The 14251-nt window shown below is 47.5% G+C and overlaps 1 protein-coding gene across 1 annotated transcript; it reads left to right on the top strand.

Annotated features, from left to right (window-relative positions):
* Positions 1-5821: 5821 nt before the first annotated feature.
* TMEM37 (transmembrane protein 37) lies at positions 5822-9970 on the top strand. The gene is made up of 2 exons (XM_075029363.1): positions 5822-5845; positions 6749-9970. The coding sequence occupies exons 1-2, from the start codon at positions 5825-5827 to the stop codon at positions 7319-7321; spliced, it is 594 nt and encodes a 197-aa protein (XP_074885464.1). The 5' UTR covers positions 5822-5824; the 3' UTR covers positions 7322-9970.
* Positions 9971-14251: the final 4281 nt, after the last annotated feature.

Genomic DNA, 14251 nt, shown 5'->3' with positions numbered 1-14251 from the left:
ACTTTGGGGTGACTGGCCATCTGAGCTGTCTTGCGGGATTGGTGGGGTTGATTATAAATTGGGGGAGATAAAAAAATGTATTTTGGCTTGGATAGGTTTCTAAATACCACAGCTGTCACTCAAAAAGAGTTATGCAGTCTTCCAAGTTGTCAAAGCTGCTCAGAGGTAAGACGAGTTGATACTACGTAGACATAACACTTGAGTGAGAGTCACAGTAATAGAAGTGTAAAAGTTGATAGAATAGAACAAAAGATAGAATCTGAGTTGTTTGGGTTTTTTCCCCTACTCACAAGTATATGAAGTATCTTCAGACTCGGATAACTGATCTATAAATTAGCCAATCTTCAGCTGCTCATTTAAAGTGCCAATAACATGGATCCATTCTAGGCATGAGTCGGTCTTCATCATTTATAGAATGAGCTTGTATTTCCTCTAGAACCAGGAGATCTGTGAAAGTTAAACACAGCTTGGTTGTGTTATTCTAGAATAGAGAATTCATGTGGAGTTTAGCTGCAGTGGTCTTTTAACTACCATTCTTATTTCCACCTGTGGCTACTGGATTTTTGGTTAGTCCCAGTATACATACATTTATTTTTCAAGGTCTGATGCTCTTAATGCTCATTAGAGCCAATTCATCTCTTATAACCATCCTGCCATCCAGTGTAGTTTTAGAGCAATCCTTTGCTACTCAAGAGTACCTGAAGATGTATGGAGCTGTTCTCAAAATCCTTCAATATGTCTTGCCTCTAATGTTTGAAAGCCTTCCTATGCTTTAGACTGTCTAGACTAATGGAGAAGCCATTCAAAAATACAGTATCATTAATGAGTGTGGTTCTGGGGAGGAACAGCTGGTCAAAACTCCTGGAGCTTGTTAGGCCTATGAAAGAGGTGATATGAAAAACTTCCTGGAAGTGGAATCAGTGGCTCAACAAATCCCTTCCAATCCTTAGCAGGGATAACTTTAGCTCTGCTGCCACTGCAATGAGATGCTCTTTATAGTTATGTTAAAGAGCTCAAAGCCTTGGCACACTGGAATGTTACATGATCTCTCTGCCCAGTCAGTTCTAAGGCAGAAGCTTGTTCTGTTTGCAAGCCCAGATTGCCTCGGGCAGGTGATTGCACACCCTGGAAAGAAAGAAAAATTGCATTACTTGGCTAACACAGGCAGGGAGATACCTTGTTTGTCTCCACCAAAGTGTGTGAGGCACTGACTTGTACCGTGTTCTCCAAAAGGCCGATAGTGGTATGCCATCTCCTCCTAACAAACACTGCTTGTTTGAGTAAGCTCTGAATCTGAAAGGCAAGCTCACAAGTTTAAGGTACTTGGTATTTTTAAATCTGAGTATTTAGCTGCATTGATCTGAGTTTTTACTGAGAAGAAACATATGACAGCTGAGAAACTGAATAATATGATTTCCCCCAGCTTACGTACCATTGAAATATGGGTGCAAATTTTTCTAGTAGTGCTAAAAGGGCTAAAGTTTTATTCTCTGTGTTGAATGTATATTTCAAGGCATCAGTTTGTCACAATGGACAGATGCAAATACTCTAAGGTATGTACTAAGCCAGTGTAACTATTGCCAGAGGTCCCTGAAAAGGGCTGAATTCAAAGCAGAACGAGCAAGTACCCAGTGCTGGGTGTCTGCAATGTGATGCTGAGGTAGGTCCAGAAATTGATCAGAAGTGAAAAAACAGGTCTTTCTGGGATACAAATGTATTCCTTTAAGCTTGTCCTTCTGCTTTTAAAGTCTCTCTTCTTAGAGCTAATTGGGGTGGGGGGATAAAGTCACTGTAATGAACTGGCACATTACCAGCATGTTTCTAACCCAGCTATGAATGCCTTAACAGGTACCGTTTGATTCAGATGAACAATAGGATCCCAGACATCAGCAGTGGGTGTCATTGCCATGTCCAGAGGCCCAGGTCTCTTGAGCGCGTCCAGCAGTGAGTGGGAGAGCCTGGGGCTGCAGGGAGACATGGTAGCACCCTGACTGGGTGAGCATCATCTGCCTTCCGACAGCACTGGAGAGGTGTCCAGGCAGGAGGCAAAGTGAAACCGGCAAGGCTGTCTGCTTGGCTGCAGTAACTTGCAGTGATGGGAGGAAAATCATGAGCTAAAGGAGTTATGATAAGGCGTTGGTCCGAGCTGCGTGGGCCTTGGTACAGCCCCAAACCCCCTTATGTTGCATATGCTGCCTGGGGTGCTATTCACTGAGGATGACTGTGCCTGTGTTCCCAGAAGCTGCCGGTCTTGAGCAGCTTGCCAGCAACTTGCTGACTTCTTGCCCCATTCCAGAAGGTCTGTGTCAGCCCAGCCTGAGCCGAATGCAGCTTCTTCAACTTGAATTTTCAATCTACTGCCAGAAAAATTAAAAAATAATTAAAAAAACAAACAAACAAACCACAACTGCAAAAGAACAGTGACACAAGACAGCTAGCCTCTTCCTTCTACATGCTTACTCATGAGTTTTTCTACATGCTCACTTTTGGGGGAAGATACAAAACAAAAAAAAAAAACCCCAAACAATTTTGTCCTTCATATGGGCCTTGGGCGTCTCCCAGAGTCTCAGTTTGCAAGATACTGAAAATCTGTTTGTCTCTGAGGTCAGGTCAACTTCTGCCTGGAAAGACACCTTGAAACAGGGATGTGACAAAAATGAGGGTTTAAATGCCTAGCCACATCAGTTGCTATGCCAAGAATTAAAGACATGATCAGAAAAAATTTTAGTCAACAGACAAATGCATTTACAGAAGTAACCAACTTGGAAATTAGATTAACCCAGAGTGGTGGTGACTCAGTCACTTGTGTTCTGTGTCACCTCGAAGTGAAATACTTCATTGAGTAACCATTCCCTAAGCCCCTGGTGACTCTCAGACTTCAGCCCTGAACCTTCTCTGGGCTTCTGCAGGAGAAAAGCTGGAACAGGTTCTTCAGTGTTAAATTCTTACGGTTTTAAATGAAACAGATGAAACTATTTGCACGTTTTACAACAGTCTCTGGTAATTTCCATTATTTATGAACACATTTCCCTGAAAACTTTCTCTCCAGGGATAGGATGTGAAATACCCACTTAAACAATAGAGAAAAGGGACTTTCTAAACAAAATAATGAAACTGGCAATGTACCAAGTACATCAACACAGCTGAACCAAAAATACATCTGAAGTTCTTTAAAGGTCATTTACTGTGTTGGTAACGTATTTTTCAGGCAAAAAAAAAAAAAAATCCTTTTTAAAGCACTGAGCTCTTTTTATTGTAAAAGTGTATTCACATACAATTTTCCAAAATAATAATCTCAAGGCATTTTTCCACAATTTGTCTTTTTTTCAAGTAATTCTGTTATTTAAGATGGAGAATATATTTGATTTGTTTTCTTGTGAGACAATGTAGATAAACTCATTTTTCCATTCGAAAAAGGTGCACAGTTCTTGCAGGCTTCATAAATCCAGACATCTCTATCAGAAGGTATCTCCAGCCAAGCAACAGCAGAAAAAAACGCTAATAAACTGTTAGTGACTGTTTACACAACTGTTACGATCGTCCTCCTCTCTGTGACTTCAGTAAAGAGTGAATCTGAAAGTACCAATTCAATGCTGATATTAATTACAGGTCAAGTTTAATTCTGGTTTATATTTGGGAAAACTAAATTAAATACAAAATATTAAAGCAGTTTTTATATTTGCAGCAAAAGTACCATCCCCAAACCACCCTTTTCCTCAATGAACCAGCTTGGCAGATAACTGTATACCTACTAAAGGATCCAACTATGACAGGGAGCAGTTTTGGTTTCAAAAGCAACCACTTTAAGTTTGTCATTCTACAAAGTTTTTTATGCACGTGTTTACTCATGTGAGCCTTACCACAGGCTTTTACAGAAAAAAAATTATCTTGTTCAGCAGGATACACTTCACTATTAAAAATTATTTTTCTTAAATTGCTAAAGTCATAAGGATGACTCATGTTTTAAAGGCAGATCTCTGCTTAATAATTTTGCTAATTGGGGGCCAAATTGCCTAATGCTTTGCAGGATTGTGCCTATGTTACAGAAAGCGTAAGTCATGTGAGGTTTTTGCCGGATAAGAGTTGGTGTGTTTTGTCTGGCCCGAGCCTGCATTTGCTTAGCACAGTTACGTGCAAGCAGCATTTGTTCAGTTCATGCAGCAAATGAGACAAGACCTGCTTGTGCTTTTTGAGCCATTGTTAAATTTGGAACTTAGAAGTGGAAGGGTGTAACAGCAAATGCATGTGATCAGTCTGAACGCTCCAATACAGAAATGCTGTTTAATGTATGGAATAAATAGCCCAGGACATTCATAAAACTGCTATCAGATGATGAACCTAAAATGAAAGGGATGTGGCAAGCATCAAGTTTGCTAGCTTGGATAATATGTTCAGAAAACAAAAAATGTTGCAGACCACAAACCCACAAAAGAAGTTTTAACAACAGACCTTGCAAAAAATTTGCCGTGTGTTGCAAAACTGGAAAATCCCAATTCAGTGTTTGATAGAAATATAATCTAATAATGTATACAACTTTGAAGAGAAACAATTAAAAGATTTTGCAGGAAGAGAGAAAGGTCAGAATTTATCATTAAAATGTGAAATACGAAAACTGAAGTAAACATACTGCTCAGAACACTCACTCTTACTAGAAATAGTGTTACAGAAAATACCCCCAGCCACATCATAGCAGATATATACGTATTTTTAAAGGAAACATAGAAAGCCCTTGTAAAACTGTATAGAGATTAAAATAATGAGACAATCTGTATAGATGACTGATTTGTTCGGAAATGGAAGCTGGAAGAAGGGTAAAGTTAGGCTAACTTTTACCAGCCGATGGTGGAGAAGGAGATCCTTCCAACCCCTTTTGGCTAGAAAGGGAATGGTCAAATTCTGACCCTGGCTACATACGAGGGAGGCCCAGAACAACGACCCGTGAGTCCATCCGCTGGAGCCTGTGGAGTCTCTGCAGACCTCTCCACTGGATTCGAAATCAGAATTTGGCAGTAAAACAAGAGGTTTTGATGACACAGCAAAACCCAACTTCCTTGGGCTTTTTTTCCAAGCTGTTTCAAACCAAAAAAAAAAAAAAAAAAGCAAAGCAATCAGTAATTCATTAGAGGATGGCAAAACACAAGCGAGAAAGAGAGCGAGGGCATAAAACTTTACGAGCAGAGACTTTTTGCTGACGGTACAGGTAGAGATACGTAAGGTTAAGTCCGCTGGTATCAGATAAGGGTGCGCACACAGCCCAAGGTGAGAGGCCGGGCAAGGAGGAGAGCCGGTGCCCGAGTGGCTTCGGAAACACAAACACCGGGAGGGAGCAGATACCGCTGGGCAGGGGCAGGGGCGAGTGGGTCTCGGTCTCGTTCCCCGCCCCACGAAGGCCCGGCACCGAGGCCAGAAACGCTGCCTCGAGAGCCAAAACCTCGAGTTCTCCGGCAGCCGGTCATACCCGGGCAGGCACACGGCGGGAGGAACGGCTGCCGCCCGCCACACCTTCTCCCAGGGCGGCCGTGCCCTACCCCGGCCACGGAGCAGCCTGCGCCGCGGGCCAGGGCAGCGCTGCCTTTCCCCGCTATCCCGGGGCCGTGCCGGGGGAGCGGACCGGACCGGCTCGGCTCGGCTCGGCTCGGCTCGGCTCCGGCTCCGGCTCCGGCTCCGCCCGTCGGGGCCGCGGTGCTGACTCAGCCCCGGGGGGGGGGCCCGGAGGGCGCCCCGGCCCCGCGGGCGTGGCGGGAGGGCGGGCTGCCCGCCGCCCTCCGGGGACATAAAAACCCACGGCCGGAGCCCGCCCGCGTCTTTCGGCGCTGCCGGCAGCATGACCGCCATCGGGGCGCAGGTACGTGGCTGCCCGCCTGCTCCCGCCGCCGGGACGGGGCAGAGCATCGCCCCCGCCGGCGGGGCTTTCCCTTCGGCTTGGCCTTCCCCGGAGCCGCGGGGCGCACCGGCAGGATCGTTCCCCCCGACCCCCGGACCGGCAGCGGCTCGGCCGGGGCCGTGGCTCTCCCCTCCCCACCGAGGGGGGGGGAGCTGCAGCCGCTCTCCCCGCCGCAGGGCTGGAGAGGGCTGCGGGAGGGAGTCGGCTTGGCTTTTAATTAAATCTTGAGCCCTCTGGGGAGAGTTTCGGTGAGGAGGGGGCGTGCGTCGCCCACGCGGGTCCGCGGGGGCTGCAGCCGGAGACCACCCCCCCCCCCCCGCGCCCCGCGGTGCCGGGGAAGCCGAGCCGAGCCGTGCCGCTTTCGGGGTGAGGAGCCGGGTCCGGAGCGCTGCTGCCGCCGGCAAGAGGGGGAGAGCCCGGCTGGCTGCAGGGCGGGAGGGCTGTGGGAAAAGGAGGGCACTGCTGGTCAAATTGGGTGCCCCCCGCCCCGCTTCTGCCAGGGTCTCCGTCCTCCCGGGACCGGTGGCTTCACTCCAGCCCTGCCAGAGCAGGAGGCTGCCCCACGGGGGGCTGTGGGGCAGGGATTTTGCTCAGCCCAGAGCCTTTGCGATCCCGAACCCGGGCCTCGACGTGGGAGCATTGTGTTTGTGCAGCCGGGGAACCGGGAGAGCTTCGCCCACCCTTCCTCTCTCCTGGGTACAGCCCGTAACTGCGTCGCCTTCTCCTGCGAGAAGGGGTTGGATGTGCACAAGCAAATATTTTCAAATGCTAAAGTCCCACGGCTTTGTCCCTCTGGTTTCATTTCGCCCTTAAGTAGCGCTGTTAACTCAGGGGTTTTTTTCTTCCTCCCCACTACCCTTTAAGGCGCAGAGGCTGCTGGCGCACCGGCGACCGCAGAAATCCTTCTTTGAGACGCTCATCAGGGGCCTGATCATCTTGTGCGTGGCGATAGCGGTGGTCTTGTCGTCCATCTCGGTCTGCGATGGCCGCTGGCTCTTTGCGAGGGGGCAGCTCTTCGGACTGTGGCACTTCTGCACCCTCAGCAACGGCAGCGTCCTGAAATGCGTCACCGACCTCAGCCTGGCCAGGGTGGAGGGGCTGAGCGTGGGGGTGATTCCCATAAGAAGCATGGTGTCCTTCGCCGTCGTGGTCGCCATATTCGGCCTGGAGCTGCTGATGGTGTCCCAGGTCTGCGAGGATGCCAACGCGAGGCGGAAATGGTCGATGGGCTCCGTTCTCATCCTCTGCTCGTTTTTGCTGTCGGCCACCGGGGTTCTGAGCTTCTCCATCCTCGTGAAGGATCACCTCACCTTCACGGGCTTCACGCTGACGTACTGGTGCGAGTTCATCGCTGCCTTTCTCTTCTTCCTTAACGGGATCAGCGGACTTCACATCAACAGCCTCACGCACTCCAGGAACAGGGTAGGCAAAATCTAGGTGCGAAGGCTGTACCTCCACCTTTGTGTAATCAGCTTTGACAATTAGACTGGAAAAAAGGGAGTCTAACAAAGTTTGAAAAGGACGCCATGTCTTAAATTGTGTGCCAGGAGGGGAAGGATGAGTCAGTCTTGATTCCTGTAGAAGACGTACCCACCCACTGGTCAGCGTGGAGGGCTGCGCAACACGAGCAAAGCAGAGACTGGGACTGGTTGCGGCCGCAATGCGGTTTTCTGGAGGAGTGGATTAAACAAGAGGGTGTGCTGTTAAATGCTCAGAGGGGTGGCAGACTGCGATCTACACACATGGGCTGTTTTAAGGCTTGCACAAAACCTGTACTGCTATGGGTTTGGTGATGCTACGCTTTCCCCCGTACTCTGGAGCCTGTGAAGAGCGTGGCACAACTTCAGTGTGTCTCATGGCTTTGCTCTGACTCGGAGACAAATGATTTGTTCCTGGCCATGCTCGCTGGTGTGGAGTATTGAAAATCTTCACTGGATCTCACTCCTCCATTTCTCTTTCAAAAGAGAAGGCACACAGATCTTGATGTGGTCACCCGTTTTTGTTTCCTGCTGGCGTGTTCCCTGTATCTGTCCTTTGTGAGTTTTTTCTGGGATGCTTCTGACAGAGGTGCAGGGAGATAGGTGTAGCTTTCCTGGGGCCAAGGGCAGGTGTTGGGTGATGCAGGTGTACAGGGAAGGGTTGTGATGGCTTCCTCGGGCGGCAGCGCGTGTTCCTGTCCTCGTGGCCTCTCCCCACTGTCACCGCTCCTTTGCCACCCCTGTAGGACACGTGCCAATCGGTCACCCAAACTGGGTCCCTCACAGCCCTTGCAGAGTTCACTGTAATGGGGTATTGGTCTTCCCACTTCCTTTGTAGTCCCTTTGGGGCAAGAGGGACAAGCTCTGCAGGGGCTTTAGGTGGCTGTTGTGGTTGGGCAGACTGTTCCGAGACCACCACACCTTCTGGGATGTGTTTTGGTTGTCAGGCTTTCCTGCTGGGGCAATGGGAAATCGTCTCACCCTGTAGCTGAGTCTCCTGTAGCATTTATTCTGGGAGGAGAAAGCTCTAGATCCTCCTGACCAGACCAAGTCCTTTTCTTCCCCTGATCAGCAGTGGGCCTGGGAGGAGAAGCAGCCCATGATTGCCTAAGGAGGAGGGGCTGATGGGGGCAGCTCTAATCTGTCACAGCTGGTGGAAATACAAAGGCTTGGCCAAAATCTGTCCAACATACAGCCCACAGATAAAAACATCAGGGTTTCTGGTTTAATGTTTGTTTTGTATCCGCTGGTAAAGCTGCCTGTATTTTTGTTTTAGGACAAATGTTTCTACATGTTTCATCTCTAACTTGTCTGATAACTGTTGAGCAAGGTTTTCATTTCCTGTGCAGCAAGTTTGACACAATTTTCCACCTGAAACAAAAGCATCATAGCACAAAGGCTGAGAAGGCTGTGTAGGCGAGCCATGAGTAAACAGCTTTGACTTTGAAAACTAAGAATCTTAAGTCCTGCCTGAGTATACATCCACACTTGCTGAACGTACTCCTGCGAACTCGCTTGCTTTCATGAGGAAAGTATGTATTCCTTCTTGGATTTCCATAAGTTTTTAAGACAACACTCCTAAGCCTGTTTTGCAATGCAGTTTCAGACCAGGCTTGCTCTGGACAGTGCCAGTTGTGCTTTTTGCACGTGAATCTACCCGTCTTTCTGGTGAGATAATGCACAGAGCTGTGCTACCCAGCCAGCTCCTGAAGCTCTTGTGATGTTTGGGGCTCTGTCAGGGTTTCTTGACCTGCTCTCAAGAACAAGGACTTATGCCCTTAACCTGCCTCTGGAAAACTGCACTGTGATTGTGTGTCTCTTTGTGAAGGTGCTTTTGATTTGCTGAATTGCACTGTTGCAGGCATGCTAGTGGGCTGAACATGCAGATGCTTGTGTGAACAGTGCTGTTGGCTTTAGCAGAGCCACTTACCCCAGAGAGAGTCTGCAAGGTCCAGTCGTGAACTGTTGCATTTTGGTGTTACAGGTGGTAAGAGTGCCTTAACTAATGAATAAATCAGTTGTGGTGCCTAGGGGTGCCCATGCCAGGCAGGACAGTTCTCCTGCACGAGGTTAAGGGTGTCCATGGCTTGTCTAGAAGCATGAGTGTAATTTCAGAGTGCCTTCTTGGTGACATCCAAAACTGGAAATCAATTCTGCACATACTCCCTTTCATGCTAGCGGGAAGCCGTGCCCCCAGCCCCTTCCCTGGGGGAAGGCAGCCGAAGCCAGACTGAGTCTCAGGCTGGTGACTCCCACTGGGGTTAGAGGAAGGCAGTGGACAATTGGCCATTGAGCTCACCCAAAACTTGGTGGAATTGTGAATGATTCTTAGGATGCCCTCTGCTAGCTGAAGAAGAGGCCTTTTGTTGGGGGTAGGGAATCCTCTAGGGAAAATACAGTAACTTTTTTTTCCAACTGGCTTTGTATAGTACTGTTTGACTTACGCTGGGAGATGTGTTTTGATGGCTAAATATTTCAAAACAGCGTTGATTGTCTTGGCAACATCCTTATAAATGGCAACCTGTGCAGCAACAGGTAACTGTTCATCTTCTGAAGCCTGTGGAAGTGTCAAGCAACATTCCTGAAGTTTGTTAAATAAATTTTTCTGAAATAAGATAACTGTAATTCTCTCTTTTTATATTTATATATTGGGGTGCAGATCTAAGGGGATGAGTGGAGTTTACATAATCGCCCAGGTGCCATTCCGTGTGTTTACCCAGGTATACCAACGAAGAAACCACTGCTTGGTGCTTTGCCAAGCTCTGACCAAGGGAGCTGAGGCTGCCACACGTTCCCCTCTCCTTTCCACTCCAGCCTGTCCACACCAACCCAAGCAGCCGGCACTGTTTTCTTGTCTTGCAAAACAAGAGGGGCAGTCAGCTGTGCTGCTTTGTGGGAATTAGAGATAACCTTGTAGGCTCTCAATGATTTCCTGCTGTTGCGTGTGCTCTGTTTACCAGCTAAAGAGCTCTTTCCTGTGTCCTTCACCTCCCTTTTCCCACACCGCACCCTGTGTCTGAAGCATCCTTGCTTTTTTCCCCAGCTCTGCTTATTTGGCCTGCAGAAGTGGTATCTGAGCACGAATGTATTTATACAGGTTTTTGAGCTCACTGTACTAACAGGTTTAGTTAAATGTCAGGAAAACAGATCTCCAGCTTCACCACTGAATTAGTTTATGTAATCTCACCTAAGTTAATTAGCACCTGGTGTTCGTTCTGATGAGAGAGGTCATTGGCCTGTCTCAGATGGTTTAATATCTCTTAAAAGCAGGGTAATGAACATCACCTCTTGTTAATGAGCTGTTTAGACTTGTTCAGTTGCTAACTTTAATTGGAAACTTGTGCACAAACCATTGATCGTGGATAAGAATAAGAAAATAACAGTACTGGACATGCTAGCTAGGGAGATATCCTGGACTGTTGCTGGTATTTTGATTAAGTCTACAGTACCTTCATCAGCTGTACTTGGAGGGATGCCTGGTCTGGGGGTTGAGCTTTGCTTGCTTTTGTGAGTCAGGGGAAGAGGATTACAGGAGGATGACAGTCGTCACCTGCCTTCTCTTTCCCACTGCTGGGGCCTGTGGTAAGCAGGTAGTGACCCATCTTCTAAACCTTCCAGGTCAGCTTGCACATGTAAGAAGGGCCTCGTTTCTGGGTGAAATAAAGGTCTGCCCCGGGGGGTGTCCTGGAAGGGGTGCTGGCTGGATTCCTGGGGCCTCTCACCTTCTCCTGGATCCAACCCCTCTGAACTGGCACCACCCTCTTCTGAAACAATTCATTTCAGCTCCCCTGATGCCCAGTGAGGCGTTACAGAATGTGATTATTCACCGCACAACAATACTGCTTTTTGCTTCTGAGGTTTTGCTGGGAACTTCCTTGTTGCTGTGTTGGGACAGCAAAATCCATTAATCACTTCCTCTTAAATTCAGCCTTAGGTCTTCGACAGCTGATGTTCAGGCAGCTGGAGCTGCTGCCTGCACTGCTGGCTTGCAGAGCTGCAACTGGCTTCTCAGGGTACCTGGAGTGAATAGCCAGAGGCTGTCACCAGTGTCCCAGAACAATGATAACTACTTGTCTGAAAGATGGTACTGAAGTCCTGTTTACTGATAACAAACACCTGCTTTACATTGGATAGGGAGGAGCGAAAGGGAAGTCGGTGAACCCTGAATGTGGAGTTTGTGTTCAGTCTGTGTCAGCTGTTTCAGGCCACTGATGCTGGAGTCTGCATGCCTTGCACCCGTTCATCTCCCGCTTTTTGCATTGCTCGCTGAGATTTACTTCCCTGTTCCTCTTCATCTGCTTATAAACATGTCAGCATTCCTGGAGCCAAGTAGCTCTTTAATATTCTGCAGTATAGTTAATCAAGAGAGATCCCCAGCAGGGAAGGGTGCTTTTGCATCACCTTTGCAGAAGATGGGCAGGATGAGAACCCATCCCACTATGGTGGTGTTTGGCAGCAGCTTTCTACATCTAGGTCACAGCATTGTAGTAACACCTGGGGCCACCTGCTTCTGGCACCTACCCGAGTAGACGCACTCTTCCCAAAGAGCCAAGGACTGCAAATGCCAGCTGACATCTGAGGGTTTTTATGGAGCCTCAGCTCTTCATACAAACCAGGACAGTGCTCAATGCCTGAAGCAAACATGTAATACAGGATCTGGGAATACTTCAATTTTTTGGTTATTTCTGGCAAGTCAAATACAACCAAAATGGCCATGTAAAACAGTAACTTATGCTAGAACTGTTTTTTTTTAAATGCAAAAACCAGCATCATTTTATTTTGGGGCATGTGGTTCGCCCCTGTTTCACCAAGACTCCTGTACAAATAGGTATCATGCTCAGCCTGGGCTCCACCTGACCTTGTGCCATCAGTGTTGGCCCTAACTACACACTTGAGCTCTTACACTGGCTTGTGGGAGAGCCAATAATTGCATCAGATCTAATTAATTACATGTTATTGTTATCTCTGAGTCTATATTTTTTCATTTATGGCAGAGGAAGGCACTTGCATTTAAAAAAAACAGCTGCTTTGGCCTGACTGATAATTGTTTAATGCTCAGCCAGGGAACGTAACAAGTTGTTTCACTCTTCTTGGTCTTATTTGTAGGCCAGAGAGAAAATGAGGCTAATGGTTGTATCTTTTCAGAAGTATCTGACTTGCTAAATGTGCTGGGACAGAGTGAACGCCCAAGAAGGCTGGAGGCTCTGCTTGGCTTGGGTAAGTCAGCGAGAAGCGAGATCTTTCACCCAAACGCGCGTGGAAGAGCTTTCACTTCTCCCTTGGTCACAGGACTGATCCCGCTTCTTTGGCTGAGCTTTAAAGGACAAAGTCGACTGTTTTAAAGAGGTTCAGCTCTCCCGCTGCTGGGTGACCTGCATCAGCAGGCAAAGCCAAGGGGGCAGGGGAGGCTGAGGGGAAGGTGAAGCCCTCCGTCCTGCCGAGGTGCCGCCAGTGGTGCTGCCGCCTGCAGCGCCTGCTTCACCGGCGAGGATACAGGCTGTGCGGTCTGTCAGCACCGGCAGGGGAAAAAAAAAGACATTTTTCCTGAATCTCGGGGTTTGAAACAGTGCTAATAGCACTCAAAAACCTGCTTCTGCTCGGGTAATTTAACTTTGAAAGCATCCTTTGAATTTCTCTGCATGTTTGCCTTCTGGTAAAATGGCAGAAGTCTACCACGACAGTTTGGTGCAAATAAAAGCTCGTTAGAGCAGTTTTGGCAGAGGGGTTGGGGAATGCCTCTCCTTCAGTATTTGACATACCATGCATGTTTTGCCAATGTCTTGTAGGTGATAGGGAGGAGGGAGAAGTGCTTTCTCTTCAGTTATCTTTGCCCTTGAAGAAAACCAGGCAAGAATTGCCCCAAGGGGGAAAATGCAGATACAAAATCAAGTGGGAGGTTTGATTGCATTTGTCGGATGAATTATTTTATCCTTTTCCCACTCAAACTAGGGAAATTTGCTTAACAATTTTATCCTTAAGAACATAAAGCTGTAATAGAAGCTCATATACCTCGTGACAGCGTATTACAGTGTGCAGTCTTGCAGATTTCAGCTCGCTGAGTGATCATAGGCTGTAAAGAGATTTTTGCCAGCCACTGTGGTGGTGTTTTTCACAAGATACCTTGTACTGTCAAGTACAATTGAGTTTTAAATGTCTCAAGGGCTTTCATAGGCTTTTTATTCCCTTCAAAGACTAGCTGGACAAGTCTCAGAGGTACAGACACAACAGGAAAGACCCATCTCACTAAAGTTTTCTTGGCCACCCTTGGAATATGCTATAATAGCTTTTTTACCATTTCAAAAGCAGACGAAGATCCAAATTGGACCACTGTTATTTCCAAGGTCTCCACTGTTAGAAGAGGCAAAGGAAGAAAGCTGTCTGAACCTGTCACTGGAGCGTACCTGAGCAGCAGATAGGCAGTCAAGAGAGGAAACAGGGGCTCAGCTGTGCTTTATGTTCTCAGTGTCCATCATCCACCACCACAACAGAAAGACTTTGAATCTTGGTAAATTTTAGAGATGAATTAATTTTGCATTTCAAACCCATGGGCTGTGTTGAAGGAGGGATCGTAACCTCCATTGTACAAAATTGAATGTCCTCCCAGCTTCAACAGCAGAAGAAATAGAGAACATCTAAAACTCACCAGCCTGGCTTAGCCTGGAACATGTTGGAGAGCCACACAGAAAATGAAAGGTCACATTTAAGGTAGAAATAGCAACTGAAAAATATTGGTGTGGAAAGAAACACAAATGACTGTGGCCAGAAACCCAAGGAAGAGCATAATGTTTTGGCCCCATTTTGGTTGCGAAATAACTCTGGTGCTACACAGGATATAAATGAACAGATGTGCTTCAAGAACCATTGATCTACAGCCAAGTCCCGCTTTCGG

The sequence above is a fragment of the Buteo buteo genome, chromosome 5 (genome assembly GCF_964188355.1).
Source record: "Buteo buteo chromosome 5, bButBut1.hap1.1, whole genome shotgun sequence".
In the NCBI taxonomy this organism is placed as follows: Eukaryota; Metazoa; Chordata; class Aves; order Accipitriformes; family Accipitridae; genus Buteo; species Buteo buteo.
The sequence above is the reverse complement of the archived record's forward strand: the minus strand, read 5'-3'. Positions and strand labels throughout refer to the sequence as shown.

Bases quoted from the DNA above. Each gene is read 5' to 3' on its own strand.
- TMEM37 (XM_075029363.1), top strand. From the start codon at position 5,825: ATGACCGCCATCGGGGCGCAG. The intron at 5,846-6,748 runs GTACGTGGCTGC...CTACCCTTTAAG, and splicing joins TGACCGCCATCGGGGCGCAG to GCGCAGAGGCTGCTGGCGCA.